This window comes from Aegilops tauschii, chromosome 7 (assembly GCF_002575655.3).
Source record: "Aegilops tauschii subsp. strangulata cultivar AL8/78 chromosome 7, Aet v6.0, whole genome shotgun sequence".
NCBI lineage: Eukaryota > Viridiplantae > Streptophyta > Magnoliopsida > Poales > Poaceae > Aegilops > Aegilops tauschii.
This window is the reverse complement of record NC_053041.3, coordinates 262,535,866-262,559,156: the sequence shown is the minus strand read 5'-3', so window position 1 is coordinate 262,559,156 and position 23,291 is coordinate 262,535,866. Positions and strand designations below refer to the sequence as shown.

Genomic DNA, 23,291 nt, shown 5'->3' with positions numbered 1-23,291 from the left:
CTTCGTTAATTTCTTCACACTTAGAGGGTTAGTCTTCATTAATTGAAGAAAAACGTTACTTCGTGTGTTGCACATCTAAGTCATCAATTTTGCATAAGTGTTAGGATGTGTGTCCTTTTCAAAGAACATTAAAAGATTCTAAGATATTTAGCTCACACCGCAATTTGCTAAATCTCTTCTCATCCAAGGGCTTTGTGAAGATATCGGCTAGCTGTTCTTCAGTCTTCACGTGCTCTACAGAGATGTCGCCCTTCAACACATGATCAATAAAAAATGATGACGAATCTGGATGTGCTTTGTCTTCGAGTGCTGAACTGGGTTATGAGCAATCTTGATGGCACTCTCATTGTCACGGTAGAGAGGCACATTCTTCACAATGATGTTGTAGTCCTTAAGGGTTTGCTTCATCATAGCAATTGAGCACAACACGAACCAGTAGCAATGTACTAGCTTCAGCATTAGAGAGTGATACACAATACTGTTTCTTCGAGGACCAACATACCAAGGATTGTCCGAGGTAATGGCATGTGCCTGATGTTGACTTGCGGTCCACACGATCACCAGCATAGTCAGAGTCTGAATATCCAATGAGATCAAAAGTCGAGCCCTTGGGATACCATAATCCAAGTGTTGGAGTGTGATCTAGATATCGAAGAATATGCTTCACAGCCTTATGGTGCGATTCCTTTGGTGTAGCTTGAAAACGGGCACACATGCAAACACTAAGCATAATATCTGGCCTAGATGCACAAAGATACAATAAAGAGCCAATCATGGAGCGGTATACCTTTTGATCGAAGTCAATACCATTTTCATCAGTGCATAGATGGCCATTTGTGGGCATAGGGATTTTAACGCCTTTGCAATCTTGCATGCCAAATTTTCTCAATACATCCTTGAGGTATTTCTCCTGAGATATGAAGATATTTGAAGACCTAAGAAGAATTTCAATTATCCCATCATAGACATTTGATATTCTTCACTCATCATATAGGCAAATTCATCACTGTAACGTTGGTCAGTACAGCCAAAGATGATATCATCAACATATATTTGGCACACGAATAATTCATCATCATATGTTTTGGTGAAAAGAGTTGGGTCAAGTGAACAGGTTTGAAGCCTTTCTTCATGAGGAATTCCTTCAAAGTATCATACCACGCCCGAGGGGCCTGCTTGAGGCCATAGAGGGCCTTATTGAGTCTGAAGACTTTGTAAGGATGCTTTGGATCTTCGAAACCTGGGGGTTGAGCAACATATACTTCTTCCTCAAGCTTACCATTGAGGAATGCACTTTTCACATCCATTTGATATAAGATGATATTATGATGGTTAGCATAAGCAAGTAATATGCGAATAGCCTCAAGTCTAGCAACAGGTGCAAAAGTTTCATCGAAATCAATTCCTTCAACCTGTGTGTAGCCTTGAGCTACAAGTCGTGCCTTATTCCTCACCACAAGGCCATTTTCATCTTGCTTGTTGCGGTAGATCCATTTAGTGCTAATGATATTGTGCTTGCGTGGGTCTGGTCGCTTGACGAGTTCCCACACATTGTTGAGCTCGAACTGATGTAATTCCTCTTACATCGCTTGAATCCACTCAGGCTCCAGAAATGCTTCATCTACTTTGGTGGGCTCTGTGATAGAGACAAAATCAAAGTGCCCACAAAAGTTAGACAAATGTGTAGCCTTTGAGCATGTGAGAGGACCTGGTGCGTTGATGTCACTAATGATTTTCTCGATCTGCACTTCATTTGCAACGCGAGGATGAGCGGGTTGACAACGTTGAGTTGGCTGAGCATTTTCTTCAGAGCCATTTTCCTCAGGTGCACCAGCATGATGTTCATCATGTTCTGGAATGACTTCTTCAGCAGATTCTTCGGTTGGAATGACATCCTCAGTAGCCTTGAACCTTATGGATTCCTCAGGTGACTTTTCATCTAGCATAGGAGGTAGGTGCTCTCTTTGTGAGCCATTAGTTTCATCGAACTGCACATCTACAGTTTCAACAACCTTGTCATGAACGGTGTTGAAGACTCTGTAGGTGTGCGAGTCCTTTCAGTAAGCAAGCATAAAACCTTCATGTGCTTTCGGTGCAAATTTAGAATTGTGATGAGGATCTCTAATCCAACATTTAGCACCGAAGACTTTGAAATAACTCACATTGGGTTTCTTGTCAGTGAGGAGTTCATATGAGGTCTTTTTGAAGAATTTGTGAAGATATACCCTGTTGATGATGTGGCGCGCAGTATCAATTGCCTCAGGCCAGAAATGACGAGGCGTCTTCTATTCGTCAAGCATGGTGTGAGCCATCTCAACAAGAGTCATGTTCTTGCACTCCACAATGCCATTCTGCTGAGGAGTATAAAGGAGAAGATAACTCGTGAGTAATACCAAGTTCATCAAGATAGTTATCAAGACCAGTATTCTTGAACTCGGTCCCATTGTCACTTCTCATGTGCTTGATCTTCACACAAAAGTTGGTTGAAGCCCTCGAGGAAAATCGTTTGAAGACTTCTTGCACTACATATTTGTAAGTGACGATATGCACCCATGTGTAACGAGAATAGTCATCAACAATAACAAAGCCATATAATGATGCAACATTGGTGAATGAGGCATAATGAGTAGGGCCAAAGAGATCCATGTGAAGTAATTCAAATGGACGAGTGGTAGTCATGATAGTCTTTCAGGGATCCTTGGCCTTGGTCATCTTTCCAGCTTCACAAGCTCCACACGGGTGATCCTTGAGGAATTTGACATCCTCGATCCCAATAACATGCTTCTTCTTCGCGAGAGTGTGCAAGTTCCTCATGCCAGCATGACCAAGTCGTCGATGCCATAGCCAACCTTCTGAAGCTTTTGCAAGTAGACATGTAGGAGGTTGTGGTCCTGTAGAGAAATCAACAATATACAAGCTCCTCTCCTAAAGCCTTCGAAGACTTTGGAATGGTTAGCTTTCATAATCACAACACAACGATACTTGCCAAAGACAACAACCATATCAAGATCACAAAGCATTGAGACAGACATGAGGTTGTATCCTAAGGACTCAACAAGCATGACTTTGTCCATGTGTCGATCCTTTGAGATCGCAACCCTACCTAGACCCAATACCTTGCTTTTTCCTTTGTCAGTGTAGGTGATATGCTTCAGATGCGATGGAGATAAATCAATGTCCATCAATAGTTTCGGTCACCAGTCATGTGATTTGTACATCCACTGTTGAGGACCCACTCAGTGGCTTTAGGTTGATCATCCTGCAGATGAATTAGTGCATCTTACGAACTCATATACTTCATCAGTGAAGAATGTGACATCAAATTCATCAGATCAATTTCATCAAGCAATAGAACAGAGATAAAGGTATGAGGACGTGAGAAATGAGAATTCATTTCTTCATGATTAGCTTGCGTCCTATCAAGCATTATTCAGGCCTCCATCAAATTCTTCAGACGATTAAGTTCGTCTGGAGACCTGACCCTGCATAAGAGATTAGTTCTTTTTCTTCACCACCCACATCTGGAGGGGTAGCAAAGAGTTCATCATTCTACGAGCTCCACAAGAGAAAGGTGGCATAGACACCAATCCACTTCATTTCACATAAGAGGGGTTAGAGTAAGCATATGAATAAGCAGAGAAATTCTTCGAGGACTTATGAACATAATGGTTTGAAGAATAATGCACATATTCATAGCCCTTGGATCTTCCCTGCAAAACAGAAGTGTTAGCACGATGATGTTCGTATGAGGACTTTGATCCATATGAGGAATTTGATCCACGTGAGGAATGTGGTCCATATTAGGACTTGGATCCATATGAAGACTTTGGTCCATATGAAGAATTTGATCTGGGGTTCCTATTCTTCACAGGTGATGTCATGATGACATTCACCTGAAGACTTTCAAGGTAACTTTTGGGAACCCAGATTTTCTTCATAGGGGGGCCGGTCCTGCAGTTAGTGCCAACATATCTAGCAAATACTTCACCATTCTGATTTTTGAACAGTTTATAGTTGGAGTCAAATGACCCATCAGAAGAATACGAAGATTCACATGTAAAGCCAGATTAAGTGGATGGATCTACGGGAGGTCCTTTTGCAGCAACCCATGAGGTTTCCAGTAGGACCCATCAGCATTGAGTTTCCTCTCAAAGGCAACACCCTTTTTCCTAGGGTTCCTGTTGAGAGCTGCTTTTTAAGCACATCACAAAGAGCTTGATGCCCTTTGAGGCTTTTGTACATGCCTGTCACATACAATTCCTTCAGCCCTGCATTGTCAGTGATACTAGCAGTACCCTCAGATGAGGAATTTGTGATAGCAGAGACAGTTGAAGAATTTGCAGCAATAGAAGCATTTTAACTTTCAGGTGAAGAATTAGCAAATTCACGCTCAATGCATTTCAAACATGGTGGAATGAATTCTTCGTGAGCGGCACTAATCTGTTGAGCAAGCAATGAATCACGCTCCTTCCAAAGATCTTCATAACTCACCCTTAGCTTCTCAAGATCTTGCTTTATTTGAAGAAATTCATAAGAAAGCTTCTCATGATCAGATAAGAGAGTGTTATGATGACTTTGATGGTTGTCAAACTTACTCTGAAGTCTCTGAAGATTTTCAGTCAAAGTTTTAGTGCGATCCATTTCTTCACCCAACATATCATCGCTTTTGTCTAACATATTTTGAACCTTATCAAAAGCCTTTTGTTGTTTCACAGCAATCTTAGCAAGTTTAGAGTAGCTAGGCTTGAGGTTTTAATCAGATTCATCCTCAATTGATTCAGAGGAGGGATATTTGAGTACCTTGGCACCCTTTGCCATGAAGTAATAGGTGGGAGCGTAGTCATCATCACCATCGTTAGCCGTGTTGGGGAAGTCATTCTCCTCAGAGTTGAAGATGGACTTGCTGACGAAGGCAGTAGCGAGGGCTAGGTTGGCCATACCAAGTTCTGACTCCTTAGATGCCTCCTCTTCCTCATTTTCTTCAGATTCAGCTTCAGAATCCATTTCCTTGCCAATGAATGCCCGAGCCTTCTTGGAGCTGCTCTTCTTGTGTGATGAAGACTTCGAGGATTTTGATGATGAAGACTTTGAAGATTTCTTCTTCTTCTTTGAGTCATCAGAACTGTAATCCTTGTATTTCTTCTTCTTTGATTCCTTTTCCCACAGAGGACAATCTTGAATGTAGTGACCAGGTTTCTTGCATTTGTGGCAAGTTCTCTTCTTGTAGTCATGGGATGAGGAATCTGATCTCATGTCATCACTTCTTGAGGATTTACCAAAGTGACCACGTCTTGAGAACTTCTGGAATTTCCTCACGAGCATTGCTAGCTCCTGGCTCAGTTCTTCAGGGTCACCAAGGCTGCTACCAGAATCCTCACCTTCAGATTCAAAGACTACCTTGGCCTTCAAAGCACGTGTTCTGCCATAGCTTGATCCATAGAGATCTATCTTCTCAACAAGTTGGAACTCATGAGTGTTTAGCCTCTCGAGGACATTAGCGGGATCAACTGCCTTGTAGTCTCCACGTTCTTGTATCATCAGTGCAAGAGTGTCAAATGAGGAATCAAGCAATCTCAGCAATTTCTTCACCGCCTCATGGTCGGTGATGTCAGTGGCACCAAGTGCTTGAAGCTCATTTGAGATGTCAGTGACGCGATCGAAGGTTTACTGAACATTTTCATTGTCGAGTCTTTTGAAGAGGTTGCCAAGAACGTCAACTCGAGAGTCACGCTGTGTTGAGACTCCCTCGTTGACTTTGGACAGCCTATCCCAGATAAGCTTAGCTGTCTCCAAAGCACTCACTCTGCCATACTGCCCTTTGCTCAGATGGCCACATATGATGTTCTTCGCTTGACAATCGAGTTGCTTGACTCTCTTCACATCAGCAGCGTTGATGGTAGGAGTCACAGAGGGAACACCATTTTCCACAATGTTCCAAAGATCGTTGTCAATTGCCTCAAGATGCATTCGCATCTTATTCTTCCAGTAGGGGTAGTCCGTCCCATCGAAGGCAGGACACCCAGCAGAGACCTTGATCATATCTGCGGTCAACATAACTAAAACTCCAGGTGGTTAAACCAAAATCACACAGAACAGGGGAGTACCTTTCTCTGATACCAATTGAAAGTGCGTTATATCGACTAAAGGGGGGTGAATCGGCGATTTTTACAAATTTGTCACTAAGGAATTTCAGGGTGAGGAAATTCCGAAGTCATGAACAACTAGCAGTGGAATAAGTACTCAGAAGTAAGCATAACAAAGCAGTAGCACAGTCATCATGATGAAATGAAAACAAGCAATGAGTACAGGAAGCGTAAACACAAGATAAGCAGGCTGAAGACAGACTGACTGAAGAAAATGAACTGAGGAAATTGAGAAAGTCTTCAGTTAAAGTCTTCAAACAGTAACGATCAGGTACAACAACACAGTAATGAGGAAATGAAAGGGCTGAGGAAATAGAACCAGTAGCTCGATGAAGACAGTGATTTGGTAGACCAGTTCCAACTGTTGTGACAATCGTCTGGTTGGAGCGGCAAGGTATTTAAACCTGAGGACACACAGTCCCAGACACACAGTCCTCACCGTATTCTCCTTGAGCTAAGGTCACACAGACCTCACCCAATCACTCGTGGTAAGTCTTCAAGTGACTTCCAAACCTTCACAGACTCGGTCACTCGGCGATCCACAATTTCCTCTTGGATGCTCTAGACCATGACGCCTAACCATCTGGAAGATGCACAGTTTTCAAAGGTAACAAGCGTCGGTTCCACACAAGAACAATCTCTTCAGTGATGCTCAATCACTTTGGGTTTTTCGGTGTTTGGGTTTGGGTTTTCCTCACTTGATGATTTTTGCTCAAAGTCCTCGGAGGATGGGATGCTCTCAATGACAAGTGTCAGTTTCTCTTGGAGCAGCCAACCAGCTAGTGGTTGTAGGGGGCGGCTATTTATAGCCTAGGGAGTAGCCCGACAAGATAAGACATAAATGCCCTTCAATGATATGACCGTTAGGTAGGTAGATATTTTGGGACAGCTGGCGCGTAGCACAGCAACGGTCGGAAATTTGAGCTCTCAAATTCCTCAGGGCTATCATGATCCTCACTTGTAGGCAATCCATGTTCGGGAACGTAGTAATTTCAAAAAAAATCCTACGCACACACAAGATCATGGTGATGCATAGCAACGAGAGGGGAGAGTGTTGTCCACGTACCCTCGTAGACCGAAAGCGGAAGCGTTAGCACAACGCGGTTGATGTAGTCGTACGTCTTCACGATCCGACCGATCAAGTACCGAACGCACAGCACCTCCGAGTTCAGCACACGTTCAGCCTGATGACGTCCCTCGAACTCCGATCCAGCCGAGTGTTGAGGGAGAGTTTTGTCAGCACGATGGCGTGGTGACGATGATGATGTTCTACCGACGCAGGGCTTCGCCTAAGCACCGCTACAGTATTATCGAGGTGGACTATGGTGGAGGGGGGCACCGCACACGGCTAAAAGATCAAACGATCAATTGTTGTGTCTAGGGTGCCCCCCTGCCCTCGTATATAAAGGAGCAAGGAGGGGAGGTGCGGCCGGCCAGGGGAGGCGCGCCAGGAGGAGTCCTACTCCCACCGGGAGTAGGACTCCCTCCCTTCCTTGTTGGACTAGGAGAGGAGAGGGAAGGAGAGAGGGGGAAAGGAAAGGGGGGCGCCGCCCCCCCTCCTTGTCCAATTCGGACTTGGGGGGGAGGGGCGCGCGGCTGCCCCTTGGCCGCCTCTCCTCTTCCACCAATCGGGCCCATGAGGCCCAATAGCCTCCGGGGGGTTCCGGTAACCCCCCGGTACTCCGGTATATATCCAATAACCCCCGGAACCATTCCGGTGTCCGAATATAGTCATCCAATATATGAATCTTCATGTCTCGACCATTTCGAGACTCCTCGTCATGTCTGTGATCACATCCGGGACTCCGAACAACCTTCGGTACATCAAAACATATAAACTCATAATGTAACTGTCATCGAAACGTTAAGCGTGCGGACCCTACGGGTTCGAGAACTATGTAGACATGACCGAGACACGTCTCCGGTCAATAACCAATAGCGGAACCTGGATACTCATATTGGCTCCCACATATTCTATGAAGATCTTTATCGGTCAGACCGCATAACAACATACGTTGTTCCCTTTGTCATCGGTATGTTACTTGCCCGAGATTCGATCGTCGATATGTCAATACCTAGTTCAATCTCGTTACCGGCAAGTCTCTTTACTCGTTCCGTAATACATCATCCCACAACTAACTCATTAGTTGCAATGCTTGCAAGGCTTAAGTGATGTGCATTACCGAGAGGGCCCAGAGATACCTCTCCGACAATCGGAGTGACAAATCCTAATCTCGAAATACGCCAACCCAACAAGTACCTTTGGAGACACCTGTAGAGCACCTTTATAATCACCCATTTACATTGTGACGTTTGGTAGCACACAAAGTGTTCCTCCGGTAAACGGGAGTTGCATATTCTCACAGTCATAGGAACATGTATAAGTCATGAAGAAAGCAATAGCAACATACTAAATGATCGAGTGCTAAGCTAACGAAATGGGTCAAGTCAATCACATCATTCTCCTAATGATGTGATCCCGTTAATCAAATGACAACTCATGTCTATGGCTAGGAAACATAACCATCTTTGATCAACGAGCTAGTCAAGTAGAGGCATACTAGTGACACTCTGTTTGTCTATGTATTCACACAAGTATTATGTTTCTGGTTAATACAATTCTAGCATGAATAATATAACATTTATCATGATATAAGGAAATAAATAATAACTTTATTATTGCCTCTAGGGCATATTTCCTTCAGTCTCCCACTTGCACTAGAGTCAATAATATAGATTACACAGTAATGATTCTAACACCCATGCAGCCTTGGTGCTGATCATGTTTTGCTCGTGGAAGAGGCTTAGTCAACGTGTCTGCAATATTCAGATCGGTATGTATCTTGCAAATTTCTATGTCTCCCACCTGGACTAAATCCCGGATGGAATTGAAGCGTCTCTTGATGTGCTTGGTTCTCTTGTGAAATCTGGATTCCTTCGCCAAGGCAATTGCACCAGTATTGTCACAAAAGATTTTCACTGGACCCGATGCACTAGGTATGACACCTAGATCGGATATGAACTCCTTCATCCAGACTCCTTCATTTGCTGCTTCCAAAGCAGCTATGTACTCTGCTTCACATGTAGATCCCACCATGATGCTTTGTTTAGAACTGCACCAACTGACAGCTCCACCGTTCAATGTAAACACGTATCCGGTTTGTGATTTAGAATCGTCCGGATCAGTGTCAAAGCTTGCATCAACGTAACCATTTACGATGAGCTCTTTGTCACCTCCATAAACGAGAAACATATCCTTAGTCCTTTTCAGGTATTTCAGGATGTTCTTGACCGCTGTCCAGTGATCCACTCCTGGATTACTTTGGTACCTCCCTACTAAACTTATAGCAAGGCACACATCAGGTCTGGTACACAGCATTGCATACATGATAGAGCCTATGGCTGAAGCATAGGGAACATCTTTCATCTTCTCTCTATCTTCTGTAGTGGTCGGGCATTGAGTCTTACTCAACTTCACACCTTGTAACACAGGCAAGAACCCTTTCTTTGCTTGATCCATTTTGAACTTCTTCAAAACTTTGTCAAGGTATGTGCTTTGTGAAAGTCCAATTAAGCATCTTGATCTATCTCTATAGATCTTGATGCCCAATATATACGCAGCTTCACCGAGGTCTTTCATTGAAAAACTCTTATTCAAGTATCCCTATATGCTATTCAGAAATTCTATATCATTTCCAATCAGCAATATGTCATCCACATATAATATTAGAAATGCTACAGAGCTCCCACTCACTTTCTTGTAAATACAGGCTTCTCCAAAAGTCTGTACAAAACCAAATGCTTTGATCACACTATCAAAGCGTTTATTCCAACTCCGAGAGGCTTGCACCAGTCCATAAATGGATCGCTGGAGCTTGCACACTTTGTTAGCTCCCTTTGGATCGACAAAACCTTCCGGTTGCATCATATACAACTCTTCTTCCAGAAATCCATTCAGGAATGCAGTTTTGACATCCATTTGCCAAATTTCATAATCATAAAATGCGACAATTGCTAACATGATTCGGACAGACTTAAGCATCGCTACGGGTGAGAAGGTCTCATCGTAGTCAATCCCTTGAACTTGTCAAAAACCTTTTGCAACAAGTCGAGCTTTATAGACAGAACATTACCGTCAGCGTCAGTCTTCTTCTTGAAGATCCATTTATTCTCAATGGCTTGCCGATCATCGGGCAAGTCAACCAAAGTCCACACTTTGTTCTCATACATGGATCCCATCTCAGATTTCATGGCCTCAAGCCATTTTGCGGAATCTGGGCTCACCATCGCTTCTTCATAGTTCGTAGGTTCGTCATGGTCTAGTAACATAACCTCCAGAACAGGATTACCGTACCACTCTGGTGCGGATCTTACTCTGGTTGACCTACGAGGTTCAGTAACAACTTGATCTGAAGTTCCATGATCATCATCATTAACTTCCTCACTAATTGGTGTAGGCATCGCAGAAACCGGTTTCTGCGATGAACTACTTTCCAATAAGGGAGCAGGTACAATCACCTCATCAAGTTCTACTTTCCTCCCACTCACTTCTTTCGAGAGAAACTCCTTCTTCAGAAAGATTCCGAATTTAGCAACAAAAGTCTTGCCTTCAGATCTGTGATAGAAGGTGTACCCAACAGTCTCCTTTGGGTATCCTATGAAGACACATTTCTCCGATTTGGGTTCGAGCTTATCAGGTTGAAGTTTTTTCACATAAGCATCGCAGCCCCAAACTTTAAGAAATGACAACTTTGGTTTCTTGCCAAACCACAGTTCATAAGGCGTCGTCTCAACGGATTTTGATGGTGCCCTATTTAACGTGAATGTGGCCGTCTCTAAAGCATAACCCCAAAACGATAGCGGTAAATCAATAAGAGACATCATAGATCGCACCATATCTAGTAGAGTACGATTACGACGTTCGGACACACCATTATGCTGTGGTGTTCCGGGTGGCGTGAGTTGCGAAACTATTCCGCATTGTTTCAAATGAAGACCAAACTCATAACTCAAATATTCTCCTCCACGATCAGATCATAGAAACTTTATTTTCTTGTTACAATGATTTTCAACTTCACTCTGAAATTCTTTGAACTTTTCAAATGTTTCAGACTTATGTTTCATTAAGTAGATATACCCATATCTGCTTAAATCATCTGTGAAGGTGAGAAAATAACGATATCCGCCACGAGCCTCAACATTCATCGGACCACATACATCTGTATGTATGATTTCCAACAAATCTGTTGCTCTCTCCATAGTTCCGGAGAACGGCGTTTTAGTCATCTTGCCCATGAGGCATGGTTTGCAAGTACCAAGTGATTCATAATCAAGTGGTTCCAAAAGTCCATCAGTATGGAGTTTTTTCATGCGCTTTACACCGGTATGACCTAAACGGCAGTGCCACAAATAAGTTGCACTATCATTATCAACTCTGCATCTTTTGGCTTCAATACTATGAATATGTGTATCACTACTATCGAGATTCAACAAAAATAGACCACTCTTCAAGGGTGCATGACCATAAAAGATATTATTCATATAAATAGAACAACCATTATTCTCTGATTTAAATGAATAACCGTCTCGCATCAAACAAGATCCAGATATAATGTTCATGCTTAACGCTGGCACCAAATAACAATTATTTAGGTCTAAAACTAATCCCGAAGGTAGATGTAGAGGTAGCGTGCCGACCGCGATTACATCGACTTTGGAACCATTTCCCATGCGCATCGTCACCTCGTCCTTAGCCAATCTTCGCTTAATCCGTAGCCCCTGTTTCGAGTTGCAAATATTAGCAACAGAACCAGTATCAAATACCCAGGTGCTACTGCGAGCATTAGTAAGGTACACATCAATAACATGTATATCACATATACCTTTGTTCACCTTGCCATCCTTCTTATCCGCCAAATACTTGGGGCAGTTCCGCTTCCAGTGACCAGTCTGCTTGCAGTAGAAGCACTCAGTCTCAGGCTTAGGTCCAAACTTGGGTTTCTTCTCCTGAACAGCAACTTGCTTGTTGTTCTTCTTGAAGTTCCCCTTCTTCTTCCCTTTGCCCTTTTTCTTGAAACTGGTGGTCTTATTGACCATCAATACTTGATGCTCCTTTTTGATTTCTACCTCCGCAGCCTTTAACATTGCGAAGAGCTCGGGAATCGTCTTATCCATCCCTTGCATGTTATAGTTCATCACGAAGCTCTTGTAGCTTGGTGGCAGTGATTGGAGAATTCTGTCAATGACGCTATCATCCGGAAGATTAACTCCCAGTTGAATCAAGTGATTATTATACCCAGACATTTTGAGTATATGCTCACTGACAGAACTATTCTCCTCCATCTTGCAGCTGTAGAACTTATTGGAGACTTCATATCTCTCAATTCGGGCATTTGCTTGAAATATTAACTTCAACTCCTGGAACATCTCATATGCTCCATGACGTTCAAAACGTCGTTGAAGTCCCGGTTCTAAGCCGTAAAGCATGGCACATTGAACTATCGAGTAGTCATCAGCTTTGCTCTGCCAGGCGTTCTTAACGGCAGCAGGCGTGGCACCCAGCGGTGCTTCCAGGACGTAATTCTTCTGTGCAGCAATGAGGATAATCCTCAAGTTACGGACCCAGTCCGTGTAATTGCTACCATCATCTTTCAACTTTGCTTTCTCAAGGAACGCATTAAAATTCAACGGAACAACAGCATGGGCCATCTATCTACAATCAACATAGACAAGCAAGATACTATCAGGTACTAAGTTCATGATAAATTTAAGTTCAATTAATCATATTACTTAAGAACTCCCACTTAGATGGACATCCCTTTAATCCTCTAAGTGATCACATGATCCATATCAACTAAACCATGTCCGATCATCACGTGAGATGGAGTAGTTTCAACGATGAACATCACTATGTTGATCATATCTACTATATGATTCACGCTCGACCTTTCGGTCTCCGTGTTCCGAGGCCATATCTGTTATATGCTAGGCTCGTCAAGCTTAACCTGAGTATTCCGCGTGTGCAACTGTTTTGCACCATTGTATTTGAACGTAGAGCCTATCACACCCGATCATCACGTGGTGTCTCAGCACGAAAAACTTTCACAACGGTGCATACTCAGGGAGAACACTTATACTTTGATAATTTAGTTAGGGATCATCTTATAATGCTACCGTCAATCAAAGCAAGATAAGATGCATAAAAGATAAACATCACATGCAATCAATATAAGTGATATGATATGGCCATCATCATCTTGTGCTTGTGATCTCCATCTCCGAAGCACCATCATGATCACCATCGTCACCGGCTTGACACCTTGATCTTCATCGTAGCATCGTTGTCGTCTCGCCAATCTTATGCTTCTACGAGTATCGCTACCGCTTAGTGATAAAGTAAAACATTATAGGGCGATTGCATTGCATACAATAAAGCGACAACCATATGGCTCCTGCCAGTTGCCGATAACTTGGTTACAAAACATGATCATCTCATACAATAAAATTTAGCATAATGTCTTAACCATATCACATCACAACATGCCCTGCAAAAACAAGTTAGACGTCCTCTACTTTGTTGTTGCAAATTTTACGTGGCTGCTACGGGCTTAGCAAGAACCGTTCTTACCTACGCATCAAAACCACAATGATAGTTTGTCAAGTTGGTGTTGTTTTAACCTTTGCAAGGACCGGGCGTAGCCACACTCGGTTCAACTAAAGTTGGAGAAACTGACACCCACCAGCCACCTGTGTGCAAAGCACGTCGGTAGAACCAGTCTCGCGTAAGCGTACATGTAATGTCGGTCCGGGCCGCTTCATCCAACAATACCGCCGAACCAAAGTATGGCATGCTGGTAAGCAGTATGACTTATATCGCTCACAACTCACTTGTGTTCTACTCGTGCATATAACATCAACGCATAAAACCTGGCTCGGATGCCACTGTTGGGGAACGTAGTAATTTCAAAAAAAATCCTACGCACACGCAAGATCATGGTGATGCATAGCAACGAGAGGGGAGAGTGTTGTCCACGTACCCTCGTAGACCGAAAGCGGAAGCATTAGCACAACGAGGTTGATGTAGTCGTACGTCTTCATGATCCGACCGATCAAGTACCGAACGCACGGCACCTCCGAGTTCAGCACACGTTCAGCCCGATGACATCCCTCGAACTCCGATCCAGCCGAGTGTTGAGGGAGAGTTTCGTCAGCACGATGGCGTGGTGATGATGATGATGTTCTACCGACGCAGGGCTTCGCCTAAGCACTGCTACAGTATTATCGAGGTGGACTATGGTGGAGGGGGGCACCGCACACGGCTAAAAGACCAACCGATCAATTGTTGTGTCTAGGGTGTCCCCCTGCCCCCGTATATAAAGGAGCATGGGGGGAGGTGCGGCCGGCCAGGAAGAGGCGCGCCAGGAGGAGTCCTACTCTCCCTTCCTTGTTGGACTAGGAGAGGAGAGGGAAGGAGAGAGGGGGAAAGGAAAGGGGGGCGCCGCCCCCCCCCCCTCATTGTCCAATTCGGACTTGGGGGAGGGGCGCGCGGCTGCCCCTTGGCCGCCTCTCCTCTTCCACCAATTGGGCCCATGAGGCCCAATAGCCTCCGGGGGGGGTTCCGGTAACCCCCTGGTACTCCGGTATATATCCGATAACCCCCGGAACCATTCCGGTGTCCGAATATAGTCATCCAATATATGAATCTTCATGTCTCGACCATTTCGAGACTCCTCCTCATGTCCGTGATCACATCTGGGACTCCGAACAACCTTCGGTACATCAAAACATATAAACTCATAATATAACTGTCATCGAAACGTTAAGCGTGCGGACCCTACGGGTTCGAGAACTATGTAGACATGACCGAGACACGTCTCCGGTCAATAACCAATAGCGGAACCTGGATGCTCATATTGGCTCCCACATATTCTACGAAGATCTTTACCGGTCAGACCGCATAACAACATACGTTGTTCCCTTTGTCATCGGTATGTTACTTGCCCGAGATTCGATCGTCGGTATCTCAATACCTAGTTCAATCTCGTTACCGGCAAGTCTCTTTACTCGTTCCATAATACATCATCCCACAACTAACTCATTAGTTGCAATGCTTGCAAGGCTTAAGTGATGTGCATTACCGAGAGGGCCCAGAGATACCTCTCCGACAATCGGAGTGACAAATCCTAATCTCGAAATATGCCAATCCAACAAGTACCTTTGGAGACACCTGTAGAGCAGCTTTATAATCACCCAGTTATGTTGTGACGTTTGGTAGCACACAAAGTGTTCCTCCGGTAAATGGGAGTTGCATAATCTCATAGTCATAGGAACATGTATAAGTCATGAAGAAAGCAATAGAAACATACTAAACGATCAAGTGCTAAGCTAACGGAATGGGTCAAGTCAATCACATCATTCTCCTAATGATGTGATCCCATTAATCAAATGACAACTCATGTCTATGGCTAGGAAACATAACCATCTTTGATCAACGAGCTAGTCAAGTAGAGGCATACTAGTGACACTCTGTTTGTCTATGTATTCACAAAAGTATTATGTTTCTGGTTAATACAATTCTAGCATGAATAATAAACATTTATCATGATATAAGGAAATAAATAATAACTTTATTATTGCCTCTAGGGCATATTTCCTTCAATCCGCACTGGCGAATTTCTAAGTCCTCAGTGAGAACAAATTCCTCAGAGACCAGAAGATCTTCGTCTCAGTCACTGAAGAAATTGACTGAACTGTATGAGATTTCCAATGGCTTCACTCGAAGGGATTGGTAGATGTAGGATTTTGAGATGAGCATCACTTGGAAACTTTTCCTTCGTTTTACCTCGACCACCTTTAACAGTGTGGTGTTTCCTATGACTCAACAAAGTGAAAATGAAACTACGAAAACAAAAGTCTTCACGCTTCATGTTCCTCGCATGAATATGAAGTCTTCACGGTCACACCAATTTCTTCACTTTCAAAGTCTTCAGAAAGCTAACATCTTCAGTTGAAGACATTCATTTTTAGGGGTCGAATTTCTCTGTAAATATCAAACTCCTCATAGACTTATAAAACTGTGTACACTCACAAACGCATTAGTCCCTTAACCTATAAGTCTTCAATACACCAAAATCATTAAGGGGCACTAGATGCACTTACAGGGTGGACCGGTGCTTGGGTGCTGCCCTTCCTTGGACAAGCCTCCCACTTAGATTAACCCCTCTCGCAAGCATCCGCAACTATGAAAGAAGAATTATGATAAATCTAACCATAGTATGAAACATATGGATCCAAATCAGCCCCTTACGAAGCAACGCATAAACTAGGGTTTAAGCTTCTGTCACTCTAGCAACCCATCATCTACTTATTACTTCCCAATGCCTTCCCCTAGGCCCAAATAATGGTGAAGTGTCATGTAGTCGACGTTCACATAACACCACTAGAGGAAAGGAAACATACATCTCATCAAAATATCGAACGAATACCAAATTCACATGATTACTTATAACAAGACTTCTCCCATCTCCTTAGGAACAAACGTAACTACTCACAAATCATATTCATGATCAAGATCAAAGGAGTATTAATTATCATTAAGGATTTGAAAATATAATCTTCCACCGGATAAACCAACTAGCATCAACTACAAGGAATAATCAACACCACTAGCAACCCACAGGTACCAATCTAAGGTTTTGAGACAAAGATCGGATACAAGAGATGAACTAGGGTTTGAGAGGAGATGGTGCTGGTGAATATGTTGATGGACATTGACCCCCTCTCAATGAGAGGGTTGTTGGTAATGACGATGGCTTCGAATCTCCCCCCCCCCCCCCGGGGGGGGGGGGAGTTTCCCCGGCAGAACAGCTCCGCTGGAGCCCTAGATTGGTTCTGCCAAGTTTCGCCTCGAGACGGCGGCGCTTCATCCCGAAATATTCCTTCTGATTTTTTCCAGGTTAAAACACACCATATAGCAGAAGATGGCCGTTGGAGGCCTGCCAGGGGGCCCACAAGGACGGGGGCGCGCCCTCCACCCTTGTGGCTGGCTAGTGCCCCCCCCCCTCTGGTGCTTTCTCCGCCCAATATTTTTTTATATATTCCAAAAATATTCTCCGTGAAGTTTCAGGACTTTTGGAGTTGTGCAGAATAGGTCTCTAATATTTGCTCCTTTTCAAGTCCAGAATTCCAGCTGCCGGCATTCTCCCTCTTCATGTGAACCTTATAAAATAAGAGAGAAAAGGCAATAAATATCAACATAAAAGTATGATGCAAAATGGACGTATCACAGCCCCACCATATTGCGATCACCGTTATACCTATTGAGACTAGATGTCCGAGTATTGCCGGGCTTCACGAAAACTTTAGCACCATAGATATGATAACATATTGTTGCATCATTTGATATATCATACGATAGCTTACTCCCGTGCATATCTTGTGATACTTTTCTTGTATATTTGGTTGAGGCTCAGTAAGAATATTGGAAAGGAAGAGAAAATGCAAAAAAAAAACTTCTAAGCAAGCAAGAATGATCAATCTTATAAGCAAAGAGTTGAGCATGAAAAGATATACTTGTGCATGAGGATACATGGTATAGGAAAACATTTTGCTTGCATATGTAGGTTGGTGCCAAGTGGTGAATCGTGCCCAAATGTGCAATCAAGCTAGCGTCTCTCCTTGTGCTTGTGCAACACAAGTTAGTCTTCGTTAGGCAATTTTATATTGCTCATCTATGTTGTTGCACAAGCCCCAGTATCCCACCATGTGTGTTTCTTTATTGCCCTCCTCTATATTTGTGATCACTTTCTTTGCATTTTGAGTCCTTTGGATTAATCTCAACATTTACAATATCTTGGACTTCAATTTTCTTGATATTTTGTGCCACTAATCGCACCAAGATCCATATATAGCCTTGTTGTGAGTTTGTAGGTGTGTGTTAGGCCTTCCATTAGGGCCAAATCATGTGCGCGCACACAGTTGGGGTGGACATGCAACTGGCTACCATCGGATGTAGCTGTGTGTAAAGGGTGGACATCCGACTAGATGCCGACAAGGGAAGTTGCCTATCAAGGGAGGATATCCAATTGAGAAAAAAGACACCACCACCACCCCTCGCGCATAAGTTACAGTTGTGTTGTGCCAGTTGTAGTTGTATGTCGAGGGGCAGACATGCAACTGGCTACCACCAAGGGCAGTTGCGTGTCGAGAACAAACATGAAACTCGAAGCCATCGAGGGCAACTACATGTCGAGAGGTGGACAAGCAACTAGAAACATTTCCTCCTGAAGATCGTCTTTGCATATCGTTCTCATGCAACGGTAGAAACAAGACAAAAATTCAAAAAGAAATTAAAATGCCATCATCCAGCCACCCCTAGCATCAAACGCTGCTAGCACACACACATTATATGTTAGTCTTATTTAGAATTTTAAAAATAATACCCCCACTGTTCACACTGTGAGCTATAAGACATTAATAACTATCTCTCAAGTATTACTATCATCAAAATTTTCTATTTCCATCATAACGGGAGTATAAGTAAAAGGAAATAAATTATGGCAGATTACCTGCCTCACCCGAGATGAAGGAATTCCCTACTTAAGAACCAACAGATAGGTAAATAATTCGGTATACTCAAATAAATATAAGATGTTTTGGATATTTTGAATAGAACATATGGACTAAAATGAGTGAACAAATACATTTAGAACATCTTATATTTGTGAATGGAGGGAGTACATAGTAAATATATAAGTATACAATGCATAAAAAATTAGAGTCGCGAAAAAATAAGGTAGAAGAAAAACATGTAGGAGTATCATAGATTAGTTGTACTTTGATAAATTACCATAAAATAAAATACAAAATGCCATTCTAATATGGTTAGTTGCACAAAAAGGTTAGATGCAGTTTCAATATATCAAATATTATGCGTCTAAAAAGTAAAAAGAACAAAGAAAATGCCACCTAAAAACAATATCAGAGATGCCCTAAGAACTACCAACCGCTATGTTTTTTTCTGCTTTTCCTCCATATATTAATTCATAGGGGGAAACCTTAGTTTTTGAGTAAACATTTAAATATAATTTTAGAGGAGAATAAACATTTTTTATCAAAAGGAGAGTAAACATTTACATTAGAGAATCCAAACAGTTACATGGATAAACTATGAGAAAAAAAAGAAAAAAAATAACACAGCAAGCCACAACCTATAGCCCACATAAAAAAGGCCAGGATGGATGGACAATGACCCCAAGGGATAGCCCACCATGGCACCATCTGCTACGATAGAAACAGCCCTGGTCATGATTCTCGGGAAAAAAAGACAAGCTAGTCATAAGCATACCATTCGACCCCTAAAGAAGCAAGCATTACCCCTCCAAAGAAAAAAAGAAACTAACACAAGCAAACCTCGATGACCCACTGGTTAATAAAACTCAGACTTAAGGAAGTCTCAATCAAGTGATATAATATATAAAAAAATAAAAGTAATTTTTTTTGCACAAATCTTCATGTAAAATCAAAAAAGGGATATTATCGATCAAGACATAACGAAGTCTAAGTCGACTGAGACTTAGTAAAACTATTAATAAAGTCGATGGCTAAGTCTGGGTCAATTGATATTTAGCAAATCGTAATATTGTAGGCCCCACACAAAAATATGGGACGGAAACACACCGGAAGTTTTCAAAGGATGTCAGCACAACGGTTTATATATACGATCCAAAGCCACCATGGATAGCTACGCAAGCAAAGCCCTGACCTGAGCTAGCATCTGGCACGCACCCTGCTGCCAAAACAACACGCACGCACGCAACACACTGCAAATTTGCAATGTGCCATTGCTCCCAGCAGCAAGCACGATGCGTCCACGAGGCTCTGCTCCAGCCACCCGTGCTGCATGACCGGCCAAAGAAAGCGCGAGGCGGCGGCGGCGCGAGTGCCGAGGTGGCCTCTATCGTGCGGCTCGCCGTGCCGATGGTCGGCGCGGGGCTGCTCATGTACGCGCGCTCCCTAGTGTCCATGATCTTTCTTGGCCGGCTCGGCCGCCTGCCACTCGCCGGAGGCTCCCTCGCGCTCGGCTTCGCCAACATCACCGGCTACTCGGTGCTCTCCGGGCTGGCCGCCGGTATGGACCCGGTGTGCGGCCAGGCGTTCGGTGCCGGCCGCACGTCTGTCCTCGCCGCGGCGCTCCGCCGCACCGTCTCGCTGCTCCTGGTCGCGTCCATCCCCGTCAGCCTGCTCTGGGTCGCCATGCACCGCATCCTCGTCGCCACAGGGCAGGACCCCGACATTGCGGCCGCTGCTTACGACTTCATCATATGCTCGCTGCCAGATCTCCTCGTGCAGTCCTTCCTCCACCCGATCCGCGTGTACCTCCGCGCGCAGGCCATCACGCTCCCGATCACGTACGCAGCCGCCGCCTCGCTCCTGCTCCACGTTCCCATCAACTGCATCCTCGTGCAGGGTCTCCACCTCGGTATCCGCGGCGTCGCCCTCGGAGCCGTCTGCACCAACCTAAACTTCTTGCTGTTCCTCGTGACCTACGTTTACTTCTCCGGAGTAACCCATGGCAATGGCGGCAGCGATGGCAAAGATGGTGCATGTTTGTCCCCGATGGAGGAACCTGCTCTGGAATGGGGCCGCTTGGTGAGGCTCTCCGTTCACAGCTGCATGTCGGTATGCCTGGAGTGGTGGTGGTACGAGATCATGGTCATGCTTTGCGGCGTGCTCGCCGACCCGAAAGCGGCGGTGGCAACTATGGGAATACTCATACAGACCACGTCACTGGTGTATATCTTCCCGCATTCCCTCAGCTGCGCCGTGTCCACGCGCGTCGGGCATGAGCTCGGCGCGGGACGGCCGGAGCGTGCGCGCCTTGCGGCACGCGTCGGCCTCGCCTGTGGCGCCGCGCTGGGCCTCGTGGCGTGCGCATTCGCGGCGTCCGTGAGGGGCGTATGGGCGCGAATGTTCACCGCAGATGCGGCCATCCTCCGGCTGACGTCCGTGGCGCTGCCCATTCTCGGCGCCGCCGAGCTGGGCAACTGCCCGCAGACAGCGGGTTGCGGCGTGCTCCGCGGCAGCGCGCGGCCGGGGAAGGCCGCGAGGATAAACGCCTCAGCCTTCTATGGCGTCGGCATGCCGGCCGCTCTGGCGCTGGCGTTCTGGCCGGCACGGCTCGACTTCCGGGGCATGTGGGCTGGCATGCTGGCGGCGCAGCTGGTGTGCGCGGCCCTGATGCTGCGAGCGGTGCAGCGCACCGACTGGGAGGATCAGGCCGTTCGCGCGCGCGAGCTGACCGGCGCGGAGGCCCATGGCGACGTCAAAAGCTGCCATGCAGACGCAGACAGTGTGATGGCGGGCAACGGCTTGCTCGTGGTGACTGTGCTAAGTTGAATATGCATAGAGTACTTTATATTTATATATCAGTATTTTTTTTCGTTTTCACCTTCAATTTTCAGTTGTCCATTGGCATTTTTAGGATGTGGAACAATAGGCAGCAGAATTATCAATGCATCCCTCGTTGAATTGAGGGAGCATAGGGGGTGTTTGTTTCCAGGACTTTTTGGTGTAGGAACTAAAAAAAAGTCCCTCCTAGAGACTTTTTAACAAACAGGAGGTTGTTTTTTGGACTAAATAAAGAAGACTCTCAAGGAGAGTCTTTTTTTGCACCTTTTGGGATTTTTCAACAATGCCCCTCCCTGCACCCATTAATAACCTTTGGGGGGGACTACTAGGGTAACATGGTCTTTTACATGTCATTTAATAACCTTTAGGGAGGGACTAGTGACTTTTTAATCCCTGAAAACAAACAGGTAGAGACTTTTTAGGACTAGAGCCTTTTTAGTTAGGACTAAAAAAAGTCTTAGGATTTATGAACCAAACAGGGCCATAATACACAATTGCACGGGTTCCTTTGCTTTGTATATTGGTCCCGGATAACGAACTGACTTTCGGCAGATCGAACGATTGGTTCGAGCAAACGTCAGTTCGCTACAATACTCCCACGGCACTAACCAAGTGCAGCCAGATGGCCTGCAATGAAGTCCAAAAAAAAAGATGGCCTGCAGTGGGCCAGCCAAATGCCTCCCATCGGACAAGCCCAAATAATGTCATTACCCCGTGAAGAATGTAAGAGAAAAAACAAATAATTGCAATGTTGTGTGCTCCTGGCGAAATATCTAGTACTCCCACCCCTATGGTGCTCCCGGTGCTCCAAATTTCGGTAGCACATTTTTAAATGTTTGAAAAATTCTGAAAAAAATCCAGCACATTGATACAACATAAAAGTATGTTGTCCAAAAATTTGAAATCAAAATTCGAAACATAGCTTGAGAAACATAAATTACAGATTCGACAGTAAATAGTACACAACATAAGTTGGGCTTTAGATTAGGCTCATTCACATTGATGTCCATTTTATAATTTGTGTATCTCGAGCAATGTTTCGAATTTTAATTTGAATTTTTATGACAACATACATTGATGTTGTGCCAAGTGTCGGATTTCTTTTCAGAATTTTTTGAACATTTTAATATGTGCTACAGAGTTTGGAGCACCGGGAGCACCCTAGGGGTGGGAGTACCAGATATTCCCCGTGTGCTCCTGCCTCTCCCAGCGAGTATATAGAAAAACAAAAAAAACCTTTAAAAAACAACTGGACCAAATAAACCTAAAACTAATCTAGGAAATCCTCACTACACGATAAAAAGGTTGCCATGCTCTAGTGAATATAACTACTATATATTTATAAAAATCAAAAGTTACATTACAGAAGGTTCAGTATTTGCCGTGATGTCCAAACAGACTTCTTGACAAAATTGAATGTGAAAAATTTGATCATGACTTATGCAAAACAAAATTACAACTAAAAACCCATTGGTCTAAATATAAGAAAAGATTACGAAATGCTACGTACAAAAATAGTTCATTTGCCATGTATGTTAATTTTGCCCATGACTTATGAAAAACAAAAATACCGTTAAATTATCATTGCTCTAAAAGAATAAAAAGGAAAAAATGCTACGCACAAAAAAATAGTTTATTTTCCATGTATCCTAAAGTAAACTTGCCATGGCAAAAATGAAGGTTTATTTGCCATGAAAATACAGTTAAATTTGCCATGGCAAAACTAAAAGCAAAATTTTC

At 44.0% G+C, this 23,291-nt stretch overlaps 1 protein-coding gene across 1 annotated transcript; it reads left to right on the top strand.

Annotated features, from left to right (window-relative positions):
• Positions 1-19,683: 19,683 nt before the first annotated feature.
• On the top strand, positions 19,684-22,269 carry LOC109735910 (protein DETOXIFICATION 49-like). The gene has a single exon (XM_020295111.3). It carries the CDS (start codon positions 19,977-19,979, stop codon positions 21,537-21,539), a length of 1,563 nt encoding a protein of 520 aa, XP_020150700.1. The 5' UTR covers positions 19,684-19,976; the 3' UTR covers positions 21,540-22,269.
• The last annotated feature ends 1,022 nt before the right edge of the window (positions 22,270-23,291 follow it).

Excerpts from the sequence above, each read along its gene's own strand:
- LOC109735910 (XM_020295111.3), top strand. The coding sequence starts at position 19,977 with ATGTGCCATTGCTCCCAGCAGCAAGCACGATGCGTCCACGAGGCTCTG.